This window comes from Colius striatus, chromosome 3 (assembly GCF_028858725.1).
Source record: "Colius striatus isolate bColStr4 chromosome 3, bColStr4.1.hap1, whole genome shotgun sequence".
In the NCBI taxonomy this organism is placed as follows: Eukaryota; Metazoa; Chordata; class Aves; order Coliiformes; family Coliidae; genus Colius; species Colius striatus.
Window position 1 is genome coordinate 71589407 of NC_084761.1, and position 25748 is coordinate 71615154.

General features: G+C 42.4%; 2 protein-coding genes across 4 annotated transcripts in view; one reads left to right on the forward strand and one right to left on the reverse strand.

Moving 5' to 3' along the window:
* The window catches only part of SLAIN2 (SLAIN motif family member 2), a 32186-nt gene extending 27449 nt beyond the window's left edge, over nt 1-4737 (reverse strand). The window contains exon 1 of one of the 3 annotated variants that reach the window (XM_061993265.1): nt 4138-4737. In XM_061993265.1, the coding sequence (XP_061849249.1) occupies nt 4138-4493 (356 nt within the window). In that variant the 5' untranslated portion in view covers nt 4494-4737. The other 2 variants (XM_061993266.1, XM_061993267.1) reach the window with 2 other exon arrangements.
* A 6975-nt stretch (nt 4738-11712) lies between these two features.
* Nucleotides 11713-25748, forward strand: part of TEC (tec protein tyrosine kinase) — a 63587-nt gene continuing 49551 nt past the window's right edge. Inside the window, exon 1 of the mRNA XM_061991722.1 lies at nt 11713-11747. The gene's annotated coding sequence lies outside the window, so the exon portion shown is untranslated. The remainder of the gene's footprint in view (nt 11748-25748) is intronic.

A 25748-nucleotide genomic window follows, 5' to 3' on the forward strand; every position in this document is an offset into this window, starting at 1 on the left:
CAATCATTACAGATGACAATCATGTTTTCATCCTCTCTATCTAAAAACAGTCCTTTAGAAAACTATCTGAAATAGATGACTAGAAGAGAAATGTAAACTATTAAAAATGGGTGCCAATTTAATAGAAATAACTGCTTAATGAGACTGTGTATAATACTGAAAGTATTTACTTTCCATTTTAACTAAACAGGATACCAAACCTACATGAGGTCTTCAAAGTCACTACAAATATTACTTTGAACTATGAGTGTAAACAACACACCAGTAACTTCACTTTCAACACACAGTAACTGCCTTTTTGTAAGTGAAGTCAGTCAGCTGTCAGCCACTTCAGGCCTACCAAGCAGACTTTAGATTGCAGTGACATGAAAATGTTGACAAGTGCTAGGCTAGCTTTTATAGCATTGGGACTTAAAGAGGATGCAACTGTTCTGAAGTTTGCTATGCAATTATCTGTACAAAACCAATACACAGCATGCCCTATACTCTTTTAGACATAGAAGTTTTGAAAATAAAGCACTATATGTTTTCCTCACATTTAAAAGAAAGCGCCTCAAAGTTTAGGTAAGTGGTTGTGTAACAAGTTGCCGCAAAGCAAGTTCCAGTAGATTCACAGCACATTAACTAATCAACAGTAATTGCCCACGTGTGCACACTTACCCTGCAATAAACATGGGACAGGTCACTTTTAAAAAGCAGCACAGCAAGCCACCTTATGTACTGTTACCAAGTCTTGCCGAATGCAGTACACATCCACACCCAACCCTACCCAGCAAGTCAGGCAAGGAGCAGTATTCCTTGTCTCTCTGAAGATTTCTTCACTCTGGTCCCCTTTCCCGTCTTTTTAATTAATTAGTAATTTTTTAAAAAGATACCTGCTCAAATTTAAATTGAAAAAAATACTAAATTTGATCCAATCTGGTTCAAGAACAGCTAAATAGGAACACCCATAGAGTCACCAGTCTCTGGTAACTTCTGGAGGAAGTAACTAGCAGGCCTAAGGCAAAGTCTACACGGGCCTAGGTACAGCTCAGTACTATGTGCACATGTGCCTACTTGCAGCCTTCAGTACTCTATTTCTAAAAAAGTTTCAGCATATTAAACATGATTCAGAAGTATATGGCCAAGAAACTCAATCTAAATTCAATGAAATATTTTTTAGTGATTTACAGTAAGATTTGAAGATAGTCTCATGTGTTAAGTCATTTAAGATCTAAAATGTATCTGAATTTAATAGCTAACGCTGCTACTAAAGCAGCAGTACCAAAGTTTTTTTCACTTGCTAGTAATTTAGGCTAGTCCTACCTTCTCCTTCCATTTTTCACTTTATAGTGCTGTCCTATGTAGACTTATCTAAAACTACTTAAAGAATCAAAACCTAAAAATGCACTGCCCAACTCCAAAACATAGATTTAAAAAACAACATGTCACTTTCCAGTTTTAATTTCAGTCACAGTGCCAACTGTTCCATCTTAAACTCACAGACAAACTTTACAGGCACCAGCCTCATGTGAGCATTAAATGTAAAACAATGCCATTTCAGCAATGAAGAAAGCTGTTTCTTCTGCCATTACAACACTGCAGGCAATCTCATAATGGGGTACATGAATACATGGACTAAAAAATGCCTGCATTAAACGAAGCAGAAAGAAGACCACAGACAACCAGCACCCTTCATCTATTATCTGCCACAGCAAGGTTCTTCCATAATCAAAGGTACAGACTAATCTAATCTTCGCTATGTTAACAATTAAAACAAGGAAGATGAGTCAATTTCTTATGCACAAACTGCAATTTAAATTTAGTTTGTTTCCACATGAGATTTCCTCAGCTGGTAAGTGGTCCTTCATTTCTACAATGGTATAACCCCGTACTTTAAACAGGACTTTGGGTTAAGCAGTAGTGAACCAAATCCATCTGAACCTGAAAGAGTTCACATGAGGTTTACATTTCATTAAGTATGTTCACCCTTACAGTTGATTCAATTACTTTGAGTGATCTTGCATAACTGAGGTCTTAAGAGCGGGATCTTTATGGAACAGTTTAAAAGAAGTCCACTTACTCACATCATCTCTCATTTAATTTTGATTGCTTCACTAGCCCTCTGTAAACTTCCAACTTTACCACAGAGCAATAACCTCCTTTCATCGAATGCCCAAAGTCATCCTATCTTAATAAGAAAAATCAATGTTTTTAAGAGTACACCGTGTCTCAATAGTTGAATTAAATGGTGTTTAGAAATTCCATGAGTTTGATTTACATTTTTATAGAGCAATTTGGGGAAAAAAAACCCCAGCAATCCAGTCAAACTACATTTATCATTAAGTGCACATTAAACTATAGCACAAAGTTCTTTTAATTACACAACCATATTTCTTGATATGTACAACAATAAGTAAATTCTAACAACAGCTCTTTTTCTAAGTGTATGCTTTTTGTATCTCAGGCATTGTCGCATGTCTGAGATTGAAAATTAGTATTATAGTTGCTAAAACATTAGGAAAGGAACAAAGACATGCAAAAGACTGCATTTTGTTGTCTTCTGAGAACTAGAACTTGCATAGAAACATGACTAAAGCCACAATAGCAGACAGCCTAAGTAATGTGCCAAACACCTGACACCAGCAAGAGCAGTGCTCAGCGACCAATGACGCCTGTCCCATATCTAGAACTGCATAAACAAAACCACACAGCATTTATGCCATCACTGTCATCGTATGCTATGTCACAACACTAACTTCCACTGAAGAGATACATTATGCTGACCATGACTTAGGATTTATATATAGAAATAGCATTTATTGTCACTATAATTCATTACATGTACAAACTTGGCTATCCCACTCATAACTTACTGGGCAAATTTAGTATATTCCATTTCCCTCATGTGCTATAAACCAGCAGATTACAAGGCATAAGCTGAGAAATAAGAGTAGCTGACTCCTCATCTGGAAGACGATGTCTTGAGTTAATTTAGTAAGCTCATGTTGGATGAGAATAAATGTGCGCTCTCATACCTCTCCACTGGATCAGACAAATGACTTCTCTGAAGAAGTGCACACATTGCATCCTCCCTGAGCAACTAAAACATTGCTCATTCATGGAAACATTCCAGCGTTTTTAAAGGCATTTCTAACTCTGAAAGACATTTTTTTTTGGTTTTTTAATGTCTGCCTGTTTGCTCCCAAAGACCTTTCCTACAACCACCTCTGGACCCACGTTAGACTGGTTTTGTTACACTTTTCCTCCCGGTAAAAGCTTCCCAGACATATCTCTGTTGACATTGTGCTCCTCTCCACTATTTCTCCTGTAGCTCTAGCACTGCTCCTCAACTAGTGTCACAGGAAACTTCAAAAAGACAGAGAACAGCATAATACTATGAGAGAGCAAACTATCTTGATTCTCAGTAGTTCATCCTAGTGTAATAAAGATAGGGTGAACAGCCACCTGCAGGTATTTCAGCTGGAGGAGCTGAACAAGCAATCGATTTAAAAAGAAAGGAACCACCTAAGGTAAACCATTGTCCTACACTGTTAAAAAATAAATGGACACAGCTAAGGGCAATGCATTGAAGAGATTAAGGGGTACATTACATTTTAGCTGCCTTCACAGATGAAAGTAATCAAGGTTTCAAACATGTCTGATGCACATTTGAAGAAGTGTAACAGTATCTGTGGCCTCATTCTGCACTGCCCCAGAAATTTTCCACAAGTTTCTCAACTCTTCCACACCTTCTGAACTTCTGAAAATGCTGACAACTGATTTTGTGGCAGAACTGGAGCCTGATCCGGTCTCCAAGTGACCCGACATAACACTCTCACGGCAGCCGAACAAAAGCACAGAGCTGCAGCTGGTCTCCGGGGAGCTGCGATGCGATGTGCAGAAAGTAAACCACCCTTCCCCTGCGGGCTTCGGTGCATCTCGTAGCGCTAATCCCTGCATCAAGCCCAGAGGGCGAGGCTGCCACTCCGCACAAAGCCCAAAGACCCCTTCCGAAACCGAGCACACATCTAGAAACGGCCCCTTCCCCCGTGTCCTGCGGGGCACGTGGGAGGATGGCACTTTCCGCGCTTGCCGGTCATGGGGCCGGTGGAAAGGGCCGCCCCTACCCCAGCCCCGCCACGGCCACCTCCTCACCAGCCGGTCTCATCCTCCTCGCAGCCGGCCAATCGCTCCAGCTCCTCCGGCCTGAGCAGAGCCGCGTCGTCCAGGAGGCCGCTGCCCGGCTCGCCGGCCGCGCCACCGCCGAGCTCCTCGGGGGGCGGCCGCCGGGCGGTGGCCCGGGGGCTCAGGCAACGGCCGTCGGGCGGAGAAGCGACGAGGGGCGGCGGGGAGGGTCCGCCGCCCGGGAGGCGCTTGGGGCTGGCGGGGGCGGCGGGCAGGGCGCCGTGGCGGCTGCGGAGCTGCTCATTCTGCTTCTCCAGCTTCTTCACCAGCTCCTGCAGCTTCCGCACCTCCGCGTCCGCATTCACGCCCGACCCAACGTCCTCCATGGCGCCCGCCGGCAGAGGGGCGGCTGCGCGGGGAAGGGCGGCCGCGCCGCGCCGCCCCGTCTACATGGCCGGGCGGCCCGCGGACGGGAAGGGAGGGCTATGGCGGGGCGGGCCGCGGCGGGGGAGGGCCGCGGGCGCCGCCTGCTAGTGCCACCGCCTTCTTCGCGTCACGGCGGGGAGGAGTGGAGGACATACATCCGGCCGCCGCCATTTTACCACCTCCCCCGGCCCGCCCCCCTGCCCTGACCTCAAGTGCGCAACCCGGAAGCGTCAGCGAGCGTTTCTCCTGGCAGCGTCACCGCGGTGCGCTGACGTTGCTGGGGCGGGCCGGCACTGGGCCGTTACTGGCCGCTTCTTGATGGCCCTGTGAGGGGAGAGTCCGGGTCCCGGTCCTGCCCCCGCCCCGCGGCGGCCTCGCCCCTGAGCGAACAGCCGGGCTTCCTGCTTTGTCCCGTCTCTTGAGGGCAGCAGGTGTAGCCGTGGAGCCGTGCGTGCAGCCCCGGGACATTCCCAACTGCTCGAATCCTCTATAGGATACGAGGAGTGCCCAGGTCCGTGGCCCTGACCGTGGCCTTGGGCCGCCTTCTGCGTGAGAGGCATAGAAACCAGTCCCTGGATATCACTTAGGCCTTTAATGTTCTATAAATATAGAACTATATACATATTCATATGAAACAGTGTCATGAAATTGCCATCTACCGTCTACCTTTAGGTTTAGGGAGTGAGTGGGGCTGGGGGGATTATGTCTCAAAACTCCATCTGCTGATGCCACAGGGATCCTCTGCCCCCTGCTTCCCCATGCCACTGTGAGGCAGTATCCTTAGTGCCATGACTTAATGGTTTTTTCCTCTTCCTGAGCTGGATCTGCCCTTCCATGAGCTTCTCAGTCAGATTCCAAGCTCGCACTGGTGAGATGTGAGAGACCGCACCCAAGCAGAGGCCCCTGAGTGATGATACACAAATGGAATTTATTGATGCTGATGCTACAAAAATGAACTCTTTCCACAGTGTCACAAGAACAATTCTTCTGTATGTGAAATTAGACTTGTTGCAGATTTTTTCTGAGCAGCTGCAATTTGTGCCTATGTTGTTTTCCACATACATGGACAGAGAGGGAAAAGCAGAATTTCTGCAGCAGTCTTTTCCAGATGTCAGTAGCTGCATGAATGCTTGTGTTCTTAGATTTGAGACAGGTTCTTAATTCATGTGATGAGAGGAAATGAGGAGCATTCCCTCCAAAGGAAAAGAAGCCTGAGCAAGGGTCCTAAATAGCTCAGCATACATCCCTCTGACAAACAGTTCCTGAGAAAAAGGTCAGCAGGAGCCCTGTTTTGATGGCCTTTGAGACCTCTAGCATGGACAACCTGATAGTTAGCCTCTCAGGGCTGTAATTCGCTGCATTGTTGTTCCTGTGCCTGGCAAAATTGTTTGAATCTGACTTGGCAATCTTTATTTCATTTGTCACCTGGGAGAACAAAAGAGCCCTCAGGCAGAAGAGTACATGAAGATGGGTAGATACCTGGTGAGAAGTTAACATTTGTAGCAAATATTTAACTTCACGCCTGGAAAACTGGATTGATTTTTAAGCAGCTTTGTTTAGTCTCCGACAGAAGGTTGTTGCCTGCCAGACTTGTCAAAGAAGGTGTTCAGCAGGCCCACACATGTTCATATTAGGCTGTGTTTGTCTAAACCTTTGACAAAACAGAAAGTATCATTTGTCATTGCAATGCATAGTATGTGCAAACAGTGCACACACAGTGGAATAAGTATGCCCCTTTCATAGTATGTCCCTTTCAGAATTAATTTCAAAACTGTTCAGCTGATTCTACTGAAAGAACCAAGATTGTAACTTCAATTATTTATGAAAGAGATCTCAGTCCACTTGGCCTCATCAGTGGTGAGACAACACTTTCAGCCCTTTAGATTAGACTTAGGTTATTTGGAAACTCAAAAATACAGTCAATGGCTCTGCACATTTGTCAGTAACTGTCCTCTAGAAAACAAGAACAGCAGTAAGCTTTGTAAATACATCTGCATAAATACACTTAAAAGTCTTTGTAAATAATTTAAAATAGGTATTTACTGCTGGCACTATCATGGGTGAGTGACTCACGTTCAGTACACTGGTCTTCTTACCAAGTTACAAGCCTGCCCAAATGGCAGGCAAGATTCCATCTAACTTCTGCCATTGAAAGCACATCTATCTTTGGGATCATTGAGTATAAAATGTAGCTCTTTCACCTGAATTTATATGCCTCTTCTTTATCTGCACAGAGAAAAAGGATCTTAACATTTTGACCACAACCATCTTTAAACACGTATTTTATGCTTTAAAGTTGGAGCAAGAGACATTCAATACAGCATAGATTCCTAATGAGACTGGTATTTATGGTGTACCATGTGGCTAGAAAATGTGTGAAGTATGCACTTCAGTCTTTATAATTTGTATAATTGATTTGCTGATGACTCTTCTCAAAGACTGTTGTCACAATTGAGCATTCTAATAAATCTTTCATATCACAGAGTCACAGAAGGGCTGAGGTTGGAAGAGACCTTTGGAGGTCACGTGGTCCAACCAGGGCCCAAGCAGGGCCACCTAGAGCCAATTGCTAAGCAGTGTCACCAGAGGGCTATTGAATATCTTCAAGGATAGAGACTCCATCACCTTTCTGGGCAACCTGTGCAAGTGCATAATGACCAATCATAGTAAAAAAACCCAGTTTTCTGATGTTCAGACAGCCTCCTGTGTTTCAGGACAGCCTCCTATGTTCTTATTCTCTCTGGTTCTGTCACTGGGAATCGCTGAAAAAAGCTTGTCTCCATCCTCTTTGCACCCTCCCTTCAGGCTTTTATATACAATAGTAAGACCCCTCTGAGACTTCTCTAGGCTGAACAGTCCCAGCTCTCTTAGACTCTCCTTATAAGAGAGATGCTTCTGTCTCTATCATCTTTGTGGCCTTTCACTGGACTCTCTCCTGTAGGTCCATGTCTCTCTTGTTCTGAGGAGCCCAGAACTGGACACAGGACTCCAGGTGTGGCCTTACCAGTGTTGAGCTGAGGGGAAGGATCACCTCCCTTGACCTGTTACCAATACTCTGTCTAACACAGTCCAGGCCACTGTTTGTCTTATTTGTGGCAAGGGCATGTTTCTGGCTCATGTTGACCTTGGTGTCACCAGGACCTCCAGGTCCTTCTCTACCAAGCTGCTTACCAGCTGGGTGGCTCCCAGCATATATTGGTGCATAGGGTTGTTCCTCCTAGGTGCAGGGCTTTGCACTTCTCCTGGCTGAAGTTCATGAGGTTCTTGTGAGCCCATTTCTCCAGCCTGTTGAGGTCACTCTAGATGGCAGCAGGGCCCTCTGGTGTATCAGCCAGTCCCAGTTTGGTGTCATCAACAAATTCGCTGAGTGGTTATTCGGTATGTGGTTAGTAGTCTCCAAACAGACTTTGTGCTACTGACCATCACCTTCTGGGCACAGATCACTGCAGATATCCCCCATAATATTTCATTATTCACACTAGATTTGTCATTATGATATCTGAGTACTTTCCATAGGTTTAAGATGTTTTACTCCTTGCATTTTTTGCATGTCAGCATGTACAATTCGTTATCAAATGCAAATTTAGTTTTGCCATGGAGTTAGCTACCAGTATGTAGTGTTTATCAGTCACTCAGAAATAACTCAGTTGCTCTTTAGGAAACTGCTGAGCTCAACATATATTAAAATGCTGTGGTGAGACTGAAGTGACTCAAAACACTGGGAAAGGATTTTCTATCAAGAAGGTTCATGATTTGTGTTCATTTGCAGCGTGTAGTGGTTTCATTCACTTGGGTAACATTGACTGAAACCTTATATGCCTCCACCCATAGGAAGCAATCTTCTAACAAACATTCAAAAAAACCCTTCTAAATTTATTGAGAACTCTCCTGACACGCCTTTATTAACAAGCCAATTCTGCAAGGAAAAAGATTTCATTGTGCTGAAGTTCTTAAAACAATTTTTCCTACACACTTTCTTAACAGGAAAACACACCAAATCTGCTTCATAATGCAAAATAGTTGAAAAGGGAGCAACTTTCAAACATGTTAGAAGTTGAAATGCTATATTTTTCTCCCATACTGGAAAAGCTACTGTGTTTTCAATATCTTTTTCATTGTATTGATAATATAGGCCAAACGTAGCAAAATTGCTTACTCGATTAATTAATGATTTGTATTTGACTAGGCTGTGCTTTGGTCTGAACACAAAAATAATGAAGATGTACAGTCAAGAAAGATGTGTGCCCAGTGTTAAAGGTGGCTGTAGTAGCAGAACTGTACACAAAACAATTACCAAAGAAGCCTGAGATATTACCTCTGTACTTGATTCTGGAGAGAAAATGAGAATGTTATTTGAGAAACGGTTTACCCCACTATTAATAAAATCTACGGTGCAATGCAACTTCAGCTTTTGCTCTGGTTTTTTCCCTTTTCTGTTTCGAGGAAGCATTTGGCTATTTTGCACAGTACAGAAGGCATCCGTCGCCATCTAGTGACACCACGTCGTACCTGAATCGGGATCGGGCACTTAAGCTGAGCCTTCCTGGGGAGAAGGTTGTGTACCAGAGCTTTTGCCAGCCTCTTCCAGAGGACACTGCTTTGCTGGCTCAAGGCGCACTTCTGAGAAGATGTCCCAGAGATGGCACAAATGCCTGCAGAGAGCTTCTGGTGTGACAGACCTTACCATAGCTGTGCTGTGGGGAGGTTGCAAAGGTCTGTGCACGCTCTGGCCTTTGTACTGACAGTTCCCTCTGTAGATTTGGGGAGCACCTGAAGGTGAACCTCTGCTTATTCCACGGTCAAAGAAGTTCCTTGTATTTTGAGGATGCCATTAAGTAAATCTTATGATGTAACTGGTCCCAACACTTACTGATATTCTTCTCTTCAACATCAGTATTATTATTTATTACAGTGTCATGATTTATGTTTCTTCTGGATTTTTGTATGGGTTTTTTTTTTTTAATTTATAAATAAAATGAGGGCTGATTTTACACAACAGCAATAAAATAGGAACTGATTCTGAGCAAAACATTCCTGGTTATGGTGCTGCTTTTTCTGGTGCCATTTACCCTGTGCTCTCCTGCTGCTCAACTAAACTAGCTAGCTCCAGGGAGGAGCTGGAGCCGCTACAGCCTCTGTCAGCAAAGACAAGTGAAAGGAAAAGCCCTGCAGGGAAATGAAAAGAAAATTCAAATTCATTTGTTTCCCAGAGTGTGCGTCTCAGTGTATAATTAAGTGCATGCCTTCTTCCTGAGGCCCACAAGAAGAGCCATCACTAGATTCCCCACTGCAAGAATATTATAGTGCTTGTGAATGACAGGCAAATTGGGAAAATACTGTTTAGAAACCACAACGGATACCAAGAGCAGGGTGTGCAGGGAGAGTGGGAAGGAAACACTCTGGAAGGTGTTGCAGGGTTGTCCTTCAATGTCCCTCTCGTGGTGGCTCTTAGCAAAGTCACAGGAAAACACTGGTTTTGAAATGCTAGGTCACTCACTGTAAGTCAGTAGGATAGATACAAGGCTTCACGGACCACATTTCCCCCCCACTCTCCATATGTAGGTAGATCTTGATGAAGCATTTGGTGTAAAAAATTCAGGACAAGTTAATTCTATTATTTTCCTATGGAATTATTTGCTTCTCTCCCAACACTATCACAACATTCACCATGTACACCGAATAACTTATTTTTTTCTTTTCAGTAATGACTTTCTGACGGCAACAGCAGGATCATCCTCCAAAGTACATAGTACAAATAATTTTATTTATTTTCCTGTGTTTCTACTTTACAGACATTTTAAAGGCTATTAAACAAACAGACAAAGAAACAAAAGTCCAGTCTGTTTTATAATCCATACTCCTGCCTTGTATTTCCTCTGTTTCTTTAATTATACCCTTTAGATTTAAGGATGTTTGGTTGAAGCAATCATTGGACTTCTGTTTACTAAGCGCTTCATTTGTTCCTAGTGCACTTAATAGTACTACTTAATGGGAAGTCAAGCTCTGATGAATATAAATAGCTGAAAAATTAATTGAAAAACCAGCTGGTTTGAAGTATGAGCACATAGTGATCCAGAATAGTTCAATCAGATAACAGTAGAAGGCAATTGGAATTTGTTTAAGCCAGTGCTCCAGAAATTAACTTTTAAAAGTATCACAAAGGAAAAAACATAGAGGAAATAACTCATTTTACAGTTAACTGAGAAACCTTTAATATTATATGTAAAGAGAGAGCTTATGAGGAACAGAAAAAGAAAAAATGTCTTGCCAGATGTAGTGGGTCTGGAATGGTAGTGATTTTCCACAGCAGCTCCTGCAGTGCTGTGCTTACTGTTGATATCAATATTATGACTACTGCTCGCACAGCATCAGGGCTGTCCCTCCAGCATTCCTTCCCCCACCTTCACCAATAGCTGTGGGTGGGCACAACCTTGGGAGGGACTATGGCCAGGACAGCTGACCCAGGCTGACCAAGGAGATATTCCATACCATATGATGTTAGCTCAGTAATATAAACTGGGGGAGAGGAGCAGGAAGGGGAGGCGAGATTCATTTCTGGCCTTCCCAAAGCAACTGCTACGCGTACTGAAGCCCTGCTTCTCGGGAGGTGGCCGGACATCGCTGCTGATGGGAAGTAGAGAGTAACAGCTTATCTGCTTTTGCTTTGCTTCCCGCGCGTGCGGCTTTGCTGCTTATTTATTAAACTGCTTTTATCTCAATCCACGAGACTCCCATCTTATTTTCTCCCCTTCCCTGGCTTGCTGAGGAGGTGGGGGATAAAGCGGTGTGGTGGGCACCTGGCATCCAGCCAGGTTCAAACTACCACACCAGACAGAAGGCATATAGAGAGGTGAAAATGTCAAAAGTCAAGATTAGGTGAAGGCTGCAAAAGAAATTCAGGCAAATACTAAAACATACCTTGGCCATATAAACAAAAAATAAGTAGACACCTCATAAAACATGGATATGGTTGCAATTAAAGATAATCTAAGTACTGCCCAAAGCTACCTGGGTCTTTGTCTCGGCTTCAATAATAGTAATGCTACTATAAACAGACAGCTTCAATAATAGTAATGCTGCTGTACACAGAGGCAAAACCGAAACTGTTAACGAGAATGGATGTGGAAAGAGAAATTGTGACGTGCAAGGTGAAACCAAAAGTCAAAGAGCTCAGCTCTCAAGGAGGCCCAGTGACTGAGATAATACAGCTACTGGTAAGAGTTTTAATGTATTTACTAAAACAGGTGGCAATATTGTATGATTAAAAAAGTGGAGCTCTTTAAGGAGAAAAATGACCCACAAAAGTGTATTAGGATGATCTCAATTGTCTACAAGGACTCATCATTTGGTGGATGAAAGAGAGATATATAAGCACATACAAAAGAGAGAAATAGTTACCAAAGACAGATTGTGCCAAATTAACTTGGTATTTTTCCTTGCTAAAATATGCTGTTTTTAGAGAGTGGAATTGCAATAAAGTAAGTGACATGGTGTTAAGTGGAAGTCAGTGTGATCATGCAGGAAAATCAGAGGGAAGAAACCAGCTGAAGAGCAACAGCAATGGTTGCACTTATAGGAGGCTGCTCAGGCTATAGGGAGATGATTTGTGTGACTAGGGGTTAGGGATTGACTGCATTTATCACTTCTGTTAATGATCATGTCCAAAGGATAGAAGTGATTAATGAAATACATTGATGACAAGAAGAAGGTATCTGGCACACACAGTAGGACTGAACTGCCATAAAGCAAAGGTTCACTTAACGGAAGTCTAATGCATCAAAGGCAAGAGACTTAGAGAATAGGAAGAATTCAGTAAGTACAGGGCCATCAGCTGCTGATAAAAGATCAAGAGAAAGGCCTAAGAATAAATGTCAAAGAACCACTACCTGTGTCATCATCATAAAAATGAAAATACATCAAAAGATCTATAGGTGCTGCATTTCACGTAGGTTAAAGAAAAATATTTATGCAAATGTACAAGTTGAGACCTTATGCAGAGTACTCAGAACAACTCTGTCACAGGGAAGAAAAATTAATACATACTGTGAGAAGTTCAGGAAGGAAGACCTTAAAATGGCCAAGAAAATAGGGATAGTTTCAGTATAGGCCAATAAGTGTCTTATTTAGCTCAAGCAGACGTGGTTTCAGAGGGCAACGAGAGTAAACACCTTTGAGGAAGAGCTATGCAAGTCAAAGGATGCTACCCTGAGAAAAAATGAGTATAAACTAGCTACCAGTGAATCTAAACTGATGATAGACTCATCACCACAAGATAATCTAGAATTGTTCATTTTTGAGGGGAGTGGAGGCATACAACTATCTTCCCTCTAGAGTTTACTATCCTTGTTTGTGCCCTGTGCTTGTGATAACAGAGGTGGGAAGGATTTGAGTTCTGAGTCCCGTGTTTTCTAGCTCCCTCCACATCCAAGTTCCAGTTCTACACAGTCTGAACATTCCCAATACAAGCAATACATTAACAAGCAATACATTGGTGCCCGTCCTTAACTGAAAACAAGACTGATCCCATTTGGTTTTCAAACCTCAGGGGAAAACCTAAAACATGAGAAAAGCAGGATACATAACGGAACCTCTCATTTAAATTCAAGCAAGGCAACCCATACAAGCTTAACAGAAGGATAGATTTTGCTACATTTTATAAACAAAATTGAACTGACTGTAGTGTAAACATTAGTGCATAAAGAGGGAAAATATATACACTGTAACCAAAACCTGACCTTGATTTACTACGTATTAAATCAGGAATTAAAAGCTTGCAGCATCAGGGCCTCTCAGGTCCTTTTATAATTCAAGTAAGTTGCAAACTTGGTGTTGTTTTTTCTAAATGCATATAATAATTGAGTGTAACAGGACATGTAACAAGTTGCAAGTGTACGCTGACATACATAGTTTTTATATTAAAAATATACATAATTTAATGTATATGTATTTGACTTCAATCAAAATGCTAAACTGAGGTATTATAACATTGTAAGTAACATGGCAACGGAACTATGCTGCATTGTTGACAGATAGAATAGCAAATTTATAATCTTTCTAAGCAATGACATTTCTATACCAAAAACATGTAGTTATCATCCCAGAAAATCCTTTTATTGAAGACTTGGCAATTAAAAGCTCAATACAACATATACTTTTCATTAGCAGTTACCTTCTGTATGAATCCTTCTCTGTAAATATCTCTGGTCTCTAGTGGTGCAGTTTAACTGATTTTATCATTTGCAGCTTGAAACAATCTTTGGAGTGTGCCAGTGAGCTATGACCTTCTAAATGCCTTTGTTGCTTGGTGGAAAGGCTGAATCATTCATTGTGAGGGATCAGTGGAGGATGCAAAATCAAAAGAATAGATGGGACAGATTCAGCCTAGGTGTGACTGCAGTCAGTGGTGCACTAAAGATAAATATGAACCAAGATCAGGCTACCCCCAGAAGAAGGAAGCTGCCTTGGAGTTGAGGCACCTGCAGTAACACTGTTTTGCCTCCGTCACAACTATGTCCCATGTTAGGGCATGGTAGGATGCTGATGTCTGGTGCAATAAGACATATTTTGCACTTCCTTTATTAAGAGGTCTGAGCCTGTTCCAGTACTGCACATTTTTTTTAAGTATGGAATGACCTACAGAAAAGCCAAGCTATATTCAGATGTCAAAAGATGTGCCAAAGTGAGAAAAGTCAACCCTTGGTGGAAAATTCAGAGTAGAGAGAAAATTCAAAGGCTTCTTATTTTTAACCAAGAATGTAGCAGTTTGTCTCGATTTCCCTGCTCAAACAATGTGGCAAGCTATCGAGAGTGAGATATTTTCTATGGGCTCAGTTCCTACTATTGTTTACAAGCCAAATGTGAGGCTAGATAGTAATGGGTCAGCCCACTCGTAGTCATGGCACAGGCATCTCTTACTAGCAATATGCTTGTGTATTCGAACAAAGAAACACATGAAGGCAAGGGACTTGCAATCTTCTTCCTTTCTCATAAGCATTTTGGCAAGAAAATTTTGAGAAAAAGTTAGGGTTTCTCCAGAGAATTCTATTATTATCTTCAAAAAAAGTATTTTAGTGCTCATCACAATTGATTTTTCCTAAGAGTTAGACATCTAAACAATGATAGCTAAATAGTTTGCTGAAAAGACTGGATTTATGACAGAATCCAATGAATTATAGGGGGCTGTGAATTTGGCAAGTGTAAGATTATTGTCTATAGAACATATTGTCATAATTCTGTAGTTGAAAGTGATGAACCTAATTGCACTGGTATGATAGGTGCATAGCAAATTGTGTGTGTGTGTGTGTACTTACATATATTTTTGTGTCTCTACATGTACATACACATCTATTAAGCACTGGATTTGCACACCATGTTGGATCTGAATGACTGTTGCAAATCTGGACTTTTAAACAGAACCAAATCAGGCTTTGTCTTGAATTAAAGAAGGTTGCAAGAAAGCTGGAATGAGGAGTAAAAGGTCAAGGGAGGTTTTCCTCTCCCTCTACTCTGCCATGGTGAGGCCTCATCTAGAGTCCTGTGTCCAGTTCTGGGCTCCTCAGCTCAAGAGAGACAGGGAACTTCTAGAGACAATCCAGCTCAGGGCCACCAAGATGATCAGGGGACTGGAGCATCTTCTTTATGAGGAAAGGCTACAGTAACTGGGGTTATTCAGTATGGAGGAGACTGAGGGGGCATCGCATTAATATTCACAAATATCTAAATGATGGGTGCCAGGAAGTTGGGGCATCCTTTTTTTCTGTTGCATCTTGTGACAGGACAAGGGGTAATGGAAAGAAGATGGAACATGAAAAGTTCCACTTAAACAGAACGAAAAATTGGTTTACTGTGAGGGTGAGGGAGCCTTGGCACAGGCTGCCGAGGGAGGTTGTGCAGTTTTTCCTTCTCTGGTTTTCAAGAGCCACCTGGACGCGCTCCTGTGTGACTTGATCTAGCTGGACCTGCTTTGACAAGAGGACTGGACTAGATGATATTTGGAGGTCCCTTCCAACACCTACCATTCTGTGATTCTGTGATTCTGTAAAGTGCAAATGTCCTCTTTATACCACTTGAGACTCCCTAACTGCCCCTAAATATCAATTTTAAGAGCTTTTAGGAACAATGAATCCATAGAATTGTTTTAAGCAAGATCATAGGTGTGAACATGACATTGCAAAAGATGCAACATTTATCTCCACTCTACTTTGCTCACAGCAATGGAATTCATGGGGGTTGAATTAGACCAAAAAAAGAGCTACATTTTCTGTGTCTCCTTTCTTTAACTGGTAAATACTACTTGAATAGTGGCTATCAGTTAAATAATTACTTTAAACATTAAGTTACTAATTCTTTAATAACAAAACAAATACTATTTGCTGCAACTCCTTTGCAAATATTAATAGCTATCAATGCAGACTGGAGAAATGTTTTTTAGGTTTAGGCCAAGTTCAGTGTAATTCAGGTAGGTAATTACACACATTACTGGAGTCCCAGCCTGATAAGCACATAGATTAAGGCCATGTGGTAACATGCTCGGGCTGAAGACTGCTGTCAAGATGCTGATCACGTTTGTTGAAGTGTCTTACAAAATCAACCAGATGAATGCTATATTTTATTGTCAGTTTTACAGTTGTGTTAAGGAATCTCAAATACAATAAAGCTCCATAAGCGATGCCATAGTCTGACCTATGTGTAAATTCAGAACAATTCCACTAGGAATATATCTATGATAATGTTGCCACAATCAGAATCTGACCTTCTCTTGGGGATTAGGGTTTTAGCATGATATCTTTCTAATCAAAGTGCTTCAGCTGCTTCTTCTAATGAAATCAGTGCAACATGGTTATGTAACACAGTGAGACAGACCTCTTGCAAATGAAGTGATATTCTCATCTCCCAAAGGAGAAAAGTTATGTTTACAATATTATTTTGTGTTCTAAGCCTACGCAGTCTCACATGAGACTTTATGTACAAGCTAAAATTACACATTGACCACCTACTTTTCAACAGTATATTCTAGCTAAACAGACCACACACATCCTGACACACAAAACCTCCTTTTGGTGCTTTTGCTAGAAATTTGGTGTAACTCCAATAAAGTCAGCTGTGAAACTCCAGTTTTGCTGAGTTCAGAATCTGTTTACTATAACATCCATACCCATTGACTAAATTTTGCCCTGCCTCCTCCATCTGAAGGCTAAACTTGGTTTTGGATCCTAAGAGTTGCCTCTTCAAGCAGGCTTATTTTGTTTCCTGGCTTCTAAACCACATGCACTGCTGTCACAGTGTCTGACGCCACCCTGCAGTGTCACCTAGCCACAATTTTTGCTCAGGGCTCCTGGTAGCTGTATGCTGCAGATAGTCTACTCTGCCTCCGCACCACTCTTAAGCTTGCAGGGTAGTGGTTTTCAGATCTAAGGATCCCCTCTCTGAGGATCTCAGCTGAATTAAGCATGGCCCTTTCTGGTTACCTCCTGTGAGTGCTCTGAGAGGTATCTAGAGGCCCCATGACTACACCACCACCAGACCTGGTAACCCAATTGGTAACCCAATACCCTAGTCCACGTTCTTGCCTTTTTAGGTCTGTTATTTTTACCAGTTCTAGCAAAGAACTTCAACATGCTCCCCAGCACTACTGTGCCGATTCTGTATGTAAGGTAAAATGTGTGAATAAATGAAGGCTCTTCAAGTTCTCTTCCATGCTATTTAGACACATATTACTTTCTGTCATTTTATTAGCACAACAACCCACCACTGAAATCAGGCTGCACTGTATTGAAGATAAGGACCTGTTTTTAACAATGGTCTTCTTGTGTAACAGCAAGTTACACTGCAGTGTTCTATGGTAGCAAAGAGAAAGAGAAAAGATAGATGTGTCAAATGTGTGTGGTTATGTGATTATACCTATCATGGTCAAGCAGGTTTATCACTTGTTAAAGCAGTTTTAGAAAGCCTTTTGCAAATTTATGGACCCAGTACCTTTAAAGAAGTGTATGCATGTGCTTTCAAGACTATTTCAGCCTGATATACAGTTGTTTTACTTTTTGGTTCTTAAATCAATAACTGTTACAAGGTTTTGCCAATTTTACTGCTAATACATAATTATCATCTGAATGTTTGTTAAAGTATCTCCCCACTTTCTTTTTTCATACATGGAGTTGGCATACATTGCTTTTTTACTCCTGCCTAGACTGTGGATATAAAAATCCCCAAATCTCAGGTGGCATGACTCTGCATGCCAAAGGGAAACCTGGCATCAGCTAACAGTGCTGAAAGGATCATCATGATAAAAAACATCTGGAATCCACAGGAATGTTAAACCCAGCTGGATCAACAAGTGTTATCCTCATGGCAGGTCATGGTCAATGCCACTCCCCCTTCCCAGCATCTTGGCAGGGGCAGCCAGGACCTCCCATTCCAAGAAGGTGGCTGCGTAGTCCACAAAGAAAAGCTTTTAGAGGGAGTTCCTCAGAGAAGATGGTAATCAAAGAAGGCAGCAGGAAATATCAGGATAAAGAGAGGAATGAGTGATGCATATGGGTAATTGCTGCTCTAGAAGTCTAGATCCACAGCTCACATACAGATGTCCCACATTGTGCCAGGCAATTCTTATAACCAGAAATGCTACAATATCCTAAGCACTGACTAAAACCCCAGATTCGCTGTATTCCAGTGTACTTTTAAAACTCCTTCATATTTCAACTTGTGACTACAGTATCCTGTAAAAGTATCTTCTGTGATAGTCTATGGGTTCAGGTCCTTGCCCTCTAGAATAACCTAAGAGAGATCCTGCCTGTATGTTTGCAGTCGATACCCTATTGGCATCCTGTTGGATGCCATATACCATATTGGGTGACTTGTATTTAGGAGCATCTTCCACTGGGGTGGCATTTGTTTGTAACAGCAGATATATCTTACCAGACATATCACATGGGTTATAGCATCAGCCTGTTGCTATGATATTTTTGCATCTTCACAAAGTTCATATCTCTTCAAAACCATGGTACAGCCAGAATACAACAGCGCAATCAAACCCCAGTGGCTGGCATTCAGCTGGGAAGTGGTAAAAGCTGCTAAGCATGAGGCCATTGGAGGCTTTCCAAGGATGGCTGAAAGGCCATTGGAGGCTTTCTGAGGATGGCTGAAAGAGATGAGATTTCTTCTGTTTGTATCTTTTGCAATTCTGTTTTTTGACAATCTTATTTCTATGTATTTCTCTTAGACTGTGAAAATAGGAAATATTTAACTAGCAAATGTGTAAATATTCCTAAGACTGGGCTAATAGCCCACATTTTTATTTACTGTTCTCCTACAGATACATGTTAGTGCTATAAGAATGCTCTTTGTTTCTCAGATCCCTTAAAATTTATCCCAGGACATGGTCTATGTTTATATTATGTTGTTCTCCAAGATATCTGTCATGGGCTATAAAACAGAGAGACATTAATCTGCAAGGGTTCAAAAGGACCCAGAGGAAAAAAGCAGTAACGGCAGAGGAGCCTGTCCTTGCATGGCTTGCAGCAGACTGATGTTTAACCTGAACTGGTCCTGGCAAAGAAAAGATGCATGTCAGATGATACCCCAATTACTATGTTCTTTCCTCAGTAATAAGGGTTGGTGAGCTTTAGTGTTTTCTTTAGTCTCTCTATTTTTGATCTTTCAATGGGGCATGCTGTCCTCAGAGGGCAGTTAAGTGAGGCTTGTCTTTTAGAGTTTCCCCCAGCCAACAGTCTTTCTATGAATTTGCGTGCTTGTATTTTATGGCATAGACAAATTCTGATGACAACAGGTACTTCTGTGTTTTTTGTGGTCTGTTCTTAGAAGAAGGAGCTCACAAGGCTCTTATGCAGAGTAGTCCAATCCTGTATGTAGACTACCATCACTGCTGTCTAGCCCATGATGCACTGGAGAACCTGGGTTTTGAGACCATGGAAGAAGGATAGCCAGACCTGGAACTGAAAGTAACTCTTCTCCTTAATATAACCTGTTGATAATGAATTCAGAGGAGAAGGTAGTTTTTGTTGGTTTGGGTTTTTGTTTTGTTTTGTCTTGTTTTGTTTTTCTGATTAAGGATGTCTCTTTCTTTAATAAAACCAAGCAGGGAATGTCTTTGTGGTCTAGCCACTGTGGCTAGAAAAGCAGGCTGTTGTGGTGGTAGAGGAACTATACTGTCTGCAAAGAGGAAGCAGAGGGATAGAGATTGTTCAGTTGTTTGAATTAAGGAGTAAAGTAAAAGTAGAGAAAAGCAACACTCAGTAGCAGAAAGCAGCTAGCTTGTTCTCAGAGACTTCCTAAACAGATAGCCATTATGCAGATGCCTGGCATATTTGGTGCTAGTGTGCCTAGATCACTTCATGACCATTGGGTCCTCAGAGTCAATGTGGGACTAAAACATTGCAGTTATAACCTAACCCTCTATTGCAATAGCCTGTCCCCTCAAGTAGTAGGCCAAATGACATAGATCCTTGCAGATATTTTTGATGATCATGGAGATGGGAATAGCAAACAAAAAAACAGTGTCCCTTGTATTTCCAGTTTTCACTTCTGGAGCAGGCTGGGAATCATATATCTCGAAGCACAACTACATTGGAGACGTACACATGGAGTCACTGAAACACAGTAGGCATGAATTTTGTAAGTGGCATTTTGTAAATCAATCCCTCTCTGCGTAGGAAACACCTATTCCCCCAAAATCATGCAGTTACAGCTGAGTAGGACCTCAGTGGAAGATCCAACTGCCTCTACCCCACTCCCTGCTTTTCAAGAATCTCAACCTATTGCAGCAGTAAAGTCTTTAGGGGAACAAAGAAGATTGATTGTCCTTTGTGGAAGAACGAGAAATAGGTCTTGGACTGTGCAAGGTGCACAACAGTTGAGAAAGTGCTAGGATGACTTTCTTGAGTCATTGTGATGGCATGTAGGACAGGCAATAACTGTTGCTGCAATAACTTACAGGTCTATTGTAAAAATATATTTATTTGTATCTGTGAAAGGTAGGATCCATCCAGCCCAGCATCCTCCCTTCTATGGTGACCACAGACAGACGACCAGGTAAAAACAAGAATAGAGTAAGCCTTTGTGGCACCTTTATACAAATATTCCTCAAGGCTCTGTCTCAAAAGTCTTGCTAGGTCTGTCATGTTGTATTTGTCTACTCATTCTCAATAGATCACTCTTCCAGGTGTCTCTCCTGAAACTCATCTGATCTGGGTCATCTATGACATGATTTGAAGCGCCAAAAATTGACATATCTTCTGGCTACTGCATGGTGAACCATGCTCCTTTTCTTTGATTTCAGTCTAGCTCTTAGCGGTTTCAGTGGAGAACCTCTAGTTCCTGAATTAGAAGAGATGTTGAGGAGCAGATTTTGCAGACATTTATCCTGCTCTCTTTACAACATTTCTCTAAAAGGCTGGAGATGATCTATTCCACTCCTTTGTAGTCTAGAAGGATGATCCAGAATATTCCATTAATATAGCAAATGTTTCTTCAGACTAAGCTCCAAAAAGGCACAAAAAAAGAAAGTTTAGGAGTGTCTGTGAGATACGTAAGGAAAAAATGAAGTATTGATCATTTCATGGTCTTTCCTGTATCTATCCTGAATGAGGAAGCACAGGAGTGGCGAAAGTAGATGAAATAATGTGATTGTGTAATTAAATATTGCATCAGAGTGCCCACACACAAGGGTTCTGAAGCAAAATTACAGAGACAGTCTTCATTGGTTTTTCTGACTTTGAAACTTCAGCATATATGGATTTCTTGTGAGAAAGGGGAGAAGGGATTTGGTAAGCCAGAGCCTATTTTATTCAGCCCTTACTGCACTCCCATCACCCTGCCCATTGCCTAGGACCCCATTCATGAGTTATTCTGACATGTACATTACTATCTTGTACTTTAAAAAACCTTTGCAATAAGTTCCTTTGCATGATGTTTGTGTTAGTCATACAAACTTCTTCTGGTGCTCCTTCAAATACCTCCCTTTGCTGCTCTCATCCATTCCTGTAGCACAGGGGTGCTTATTTTTCCATCTGCTGTTGCTCTCTGCTCTCTGACAGCACAATGGCCCAAGTCTTCTTTAATTGTTTGCATGTGACCTGGTTTGTCACTGCACTCTTTTAAAGTCATCATACATAAACTTTTGCCTATTGTGATATTAGGCCTTCTGGTCATGTGAACTTCCAAAGTCTTGCTGATGTCTTGGACCTCTCCACTCTTCGAAGATACCTAAAAATGCAAGAAACTTTGGAGCCCAGATGTCAAAACACAGTTTTGTTTAAACTTTGAGTTAAAACTTTATTGCTAGTTTGAGAAGTGCATAGCATTTCTTTGAAAACGAAGATTTAGCAGCTGCCTCGCAGGTAAGCAGGAGAAAAAAACATGGACCCTGTGCAGTGAGATAGGACTTTATGGTAGAGTGTTATGGTATTGATTTACACAGTATTGTGATTGTGACTGGTATGCATAATGTCAACAAGAGTGTCAGGACTGAAAAACCACAACATGAAGGGGTACTTGACTGAATTCTGCTCTCCAGCCCCCAGATAATACCTCCCCAAAACAGGCTCAAAGTGTCTGCCAGCAATCTGTAGCCCACCTTGCAAGCTGGTCTACTAAACAGAGAGCCCATGGATCCCCTGCCTCCTGGTTTCTTTTCTAACCCAGCCTTATTCAAACACTGTCCCTGTGATTTTCAGCTGTTTCACTGTTTCCTTCATCCTCCTTCAAGACAACATCAACTGCAAGAAAGAATATTTTATGGTACATCTGTATTAAACTCCAGTATTCAGAGTTACGTTGAGTGGTGCAATAGAATTATCATCCTCAAAAATATCTCAAAGCTGGGAAAAAGCTCTGGAAAAGGGAAAAGCAGCACATTGTCTGATATGGAAAGCAGATAACGAAGAATTGTTGTCATTTTTCTCTCATTCACAAGGTTCCCTCTTACAAATGAGAAAAACCCATCCTTTCAGACCACAGCAAGTGAGGGAAGATAAATAAACACAGGAAGTAACTGATCACTGTAAGAAATGTGACTGAAGCCTGTAAGAAATGAAGATGAGTTGAATCAGGTTAAGAGGGTTTGACAGGCACAAAAAGGAAAAATAGGAAGAGCCTTTCTGTAACCAAGGGACTGGTAGAGATGCTTCTTTCTGACTGAAAAGTTTGCAGAGGAGAGGCTTTTTCGTTTCAATAGCTCACCCAGAAGAACAACGCTGTCTCCAAAGAGAGGACAGACATGGACCATGAGATGATAAAGCACAAACATGTGAATAATTGCTGGAAAAGAGGGTTAGTCAGTTTCCATGTACTTTGCACTACATGTGGGCTATTTTTAAGCTTCAGCCTCTCCCAAAGTGGAGACTTCCTCCTAGAGAGGGGCAGTTTGCCACAAGAACTTTTCCTCCTTTGCAGTAGAACAAAATCAAAAGTTCTGGGATCTCAGTGCCTTTGATCCAAACCAGAACAAGATCCCTCTGCCACTTCAGTTTACTGAGTCCCTGCAGGCATATCAAAGAAAAGGCTGCATCAACAAGTGCTCCAGTTCTGATCCCTGCAGCCCAGAGATGTGACTGATGCAACACTACTCCAGGCCACAGGGGTCCTGAACTTCTAAGAGGATGGAGAGAAAAGATGGAAAGAGTAAGTAACACTAAGCTTTTCTGGAAATAGAACTGAAGTCCTGAAACCTCCCTTCCTGTTTTGCATTCCCCATGTTTGCATAATATTTCTGCATGTTAAATTTTAGGGAAATTAAATCTTTTCTGGTTCCAATATGCTGCTTTTTCTGCAAAGCAGATTTTTTAAATCCTGAAGCCAAAATGTTCCCCTGAATAGAAAGCTCAGCCCCTACACGACCCCAGTTGTAAAATTTATACAGATGTATAAAAGAAGCTTAATATTTGAAAAGTACTTTTGCTCTTTAAATACATTAGATCACCACATACTAGCAGTCCTTCTGATGGACACTTTTAGATATTTATGAAGTACATATAGAAAGGAAAACTTCCTGCAAAATGAAAATTCATTCCCCTAGTAATTCTGCAAACCATGAACCTATGCAGGGATGGAAATCACACCACTTACTCTGTTTAACAACTTAAGGCATACAGGCCCTGAGAAACCAAAACCCTGCAGCAGAAATCCAAGTGCATGGTGCTGCCCAGCTCACCAAGCCATGAGAAGCCATCTAGAACAATGGGCAATGCTTTTCCTCGAGACTTTTGGAAAGCTTACCCAAAGTTTTTTCCCAAAGCTTTCCCAAAGTTTTTGACAGCATGTGAGCTTTTCCTCAATGCATATGCTCAGCATGCATTTAAGAGACTTTCCCAAAGGCTGCTAAGCACATCCTCATCCTTTGCCACCTGGTCTTTGCAGAGCTCCTTTCCTTGCTCTCACAGTTGCTGTCCAGCCCAGAACAGTTATAAAGCCTCCAGGCAATAACCAATCCTCCTTCAGTCCCTCAGAGGCATATCCTTGTCCTCAGAAGCAGTGTCATTTTGTAGTTGCTTTAATCCCACTGTCCTGCTGATGACTATTTTATCTGCCATTGCAGTAGAAAAAGGTGGGAGGGGAAAAGAGAGAATCTTTAGGTCTGAGAACTGCCAAGCTTCATAAAGCTCGCAAAAACCCTTGTGATCTGCTCCTTCACCACAAATGCTCTGTTGACCAATGAACATCAAAGTAGTTAACTCCTGATCAGTAGTTGTAAGAAAGACACCTTCAGCACGGCAACAGCCACATGCTTTGTGGGCTGAAGTTGCAGGAGTATAGCTGCTGCTGGTTGTCACATTGTAGGGTAACCACTCTCTGATGGATGATACTTCTTTCTGGAAATCAGAAATGGCACCTAAAAAGGTAAAGCTGCTCCAAGTCCTTCCTTAAGCAACTGTACGGTTTTATTTTCCTTACTTTCTGTCACAGCAGCAACAGATTGGGGAAAGCTCTAGCTGCTGTTGCTTAAAAAATGAAGCAAAAGCTACCTGCTTTGCAAAACTGGCAGCATCAGCTGCAATGGGTAAAGAGGTCTGCATGGCCACCTCAACGTGTGTTATTACAAATGTGTGGGGACAGAGTGGTCCTAGGGAGGGGGGTGAGAGTGAGCTGGTGGGACTGGTCACCCTGAAGTGGCCACACAGAGCTTGCCTGTATGTTTACACCAGAGATGCCCTCTGCACTGGGGATGTAGCCCTGTGACTCCCTGACCTCAGCAGCAGCGTGACAGGCTGAGGGACACATGGCCACAGCGCCAAAAGTGTAATTTGGAGGAAATCCCCCAAGTCAAAACAAAGACTTTGTAAGTCATTTCCTCTGAGTTGAACAGAAAGGCATCTGTGTTGATCCAGCTATTACACACTGGTCACAACAAAACAATTCACTTGCAAGCAGCACAGTCCCTGCTTGCTTTCCTCTAGACTGCTGCTTAGAAACATGAGAAATGTATTTCAACTGAACTTTACAACTTCTTTTTCTCTCAGCGAGGTTTTGCAGACTGACAGTTTCTATAGGTCAGGCTGGGCTAAGAGCAGGAGGTAAAAAAGAGCCTGTGTGACATCTCACTGCAGGCCCTGAAATTCAACACAGACTTCTGATGAGTACAAAAAGCCACCTTCAGTTATTCTGGCTGTAAATTATTGTCTGGGCTTTGGGGTGGCTGGATATGACCATTACACACGTTAAATATGCAGGAGGCACTGTAACACTGGAGGCCACCTGGACTTTAGCAGAACAGTGATGGACATTACACAGGCACAGTCTACTCAGAAGATAGGAGCACTGTGTCCACTTGCTTGCCCCTTGAATGCTCACTCTTCACTGCGCTTTGGACGACAAACACTTGAGCCAAAGCAGCAATTACACACGTTTTGAAGCCATCTGGTGCCAAGCAGCTAGGATTCGGGGGAACAACTGGTGCTCCGAGTTGTACAATTTGTCTTTTACCTCACCGAAACGTTTCCGGCATCTCCTGCCGGGTCTGTTTGATGTGGGCCACCTTCTTTCTTCAGCTTCTCGCCGTCCCGTACCTGCCCTCAGCGCAGAGGCTGCCCAGGACAGGGCGGCGGGCGCGGGGCAGAGGGCTCCGGCGGGCGCGGGGGAGCGAGCTCTGGTTGCGTGGGGGAGCGAGCTCCGGTGGGGCGGCCGAGCGAGCTCCGGTGGGGCGGGGGAGTGAGCTCCGGTTGCGTGGGGGAGCGAGCTCCGGCGGGCGCGGGGGAGCGAGCTCC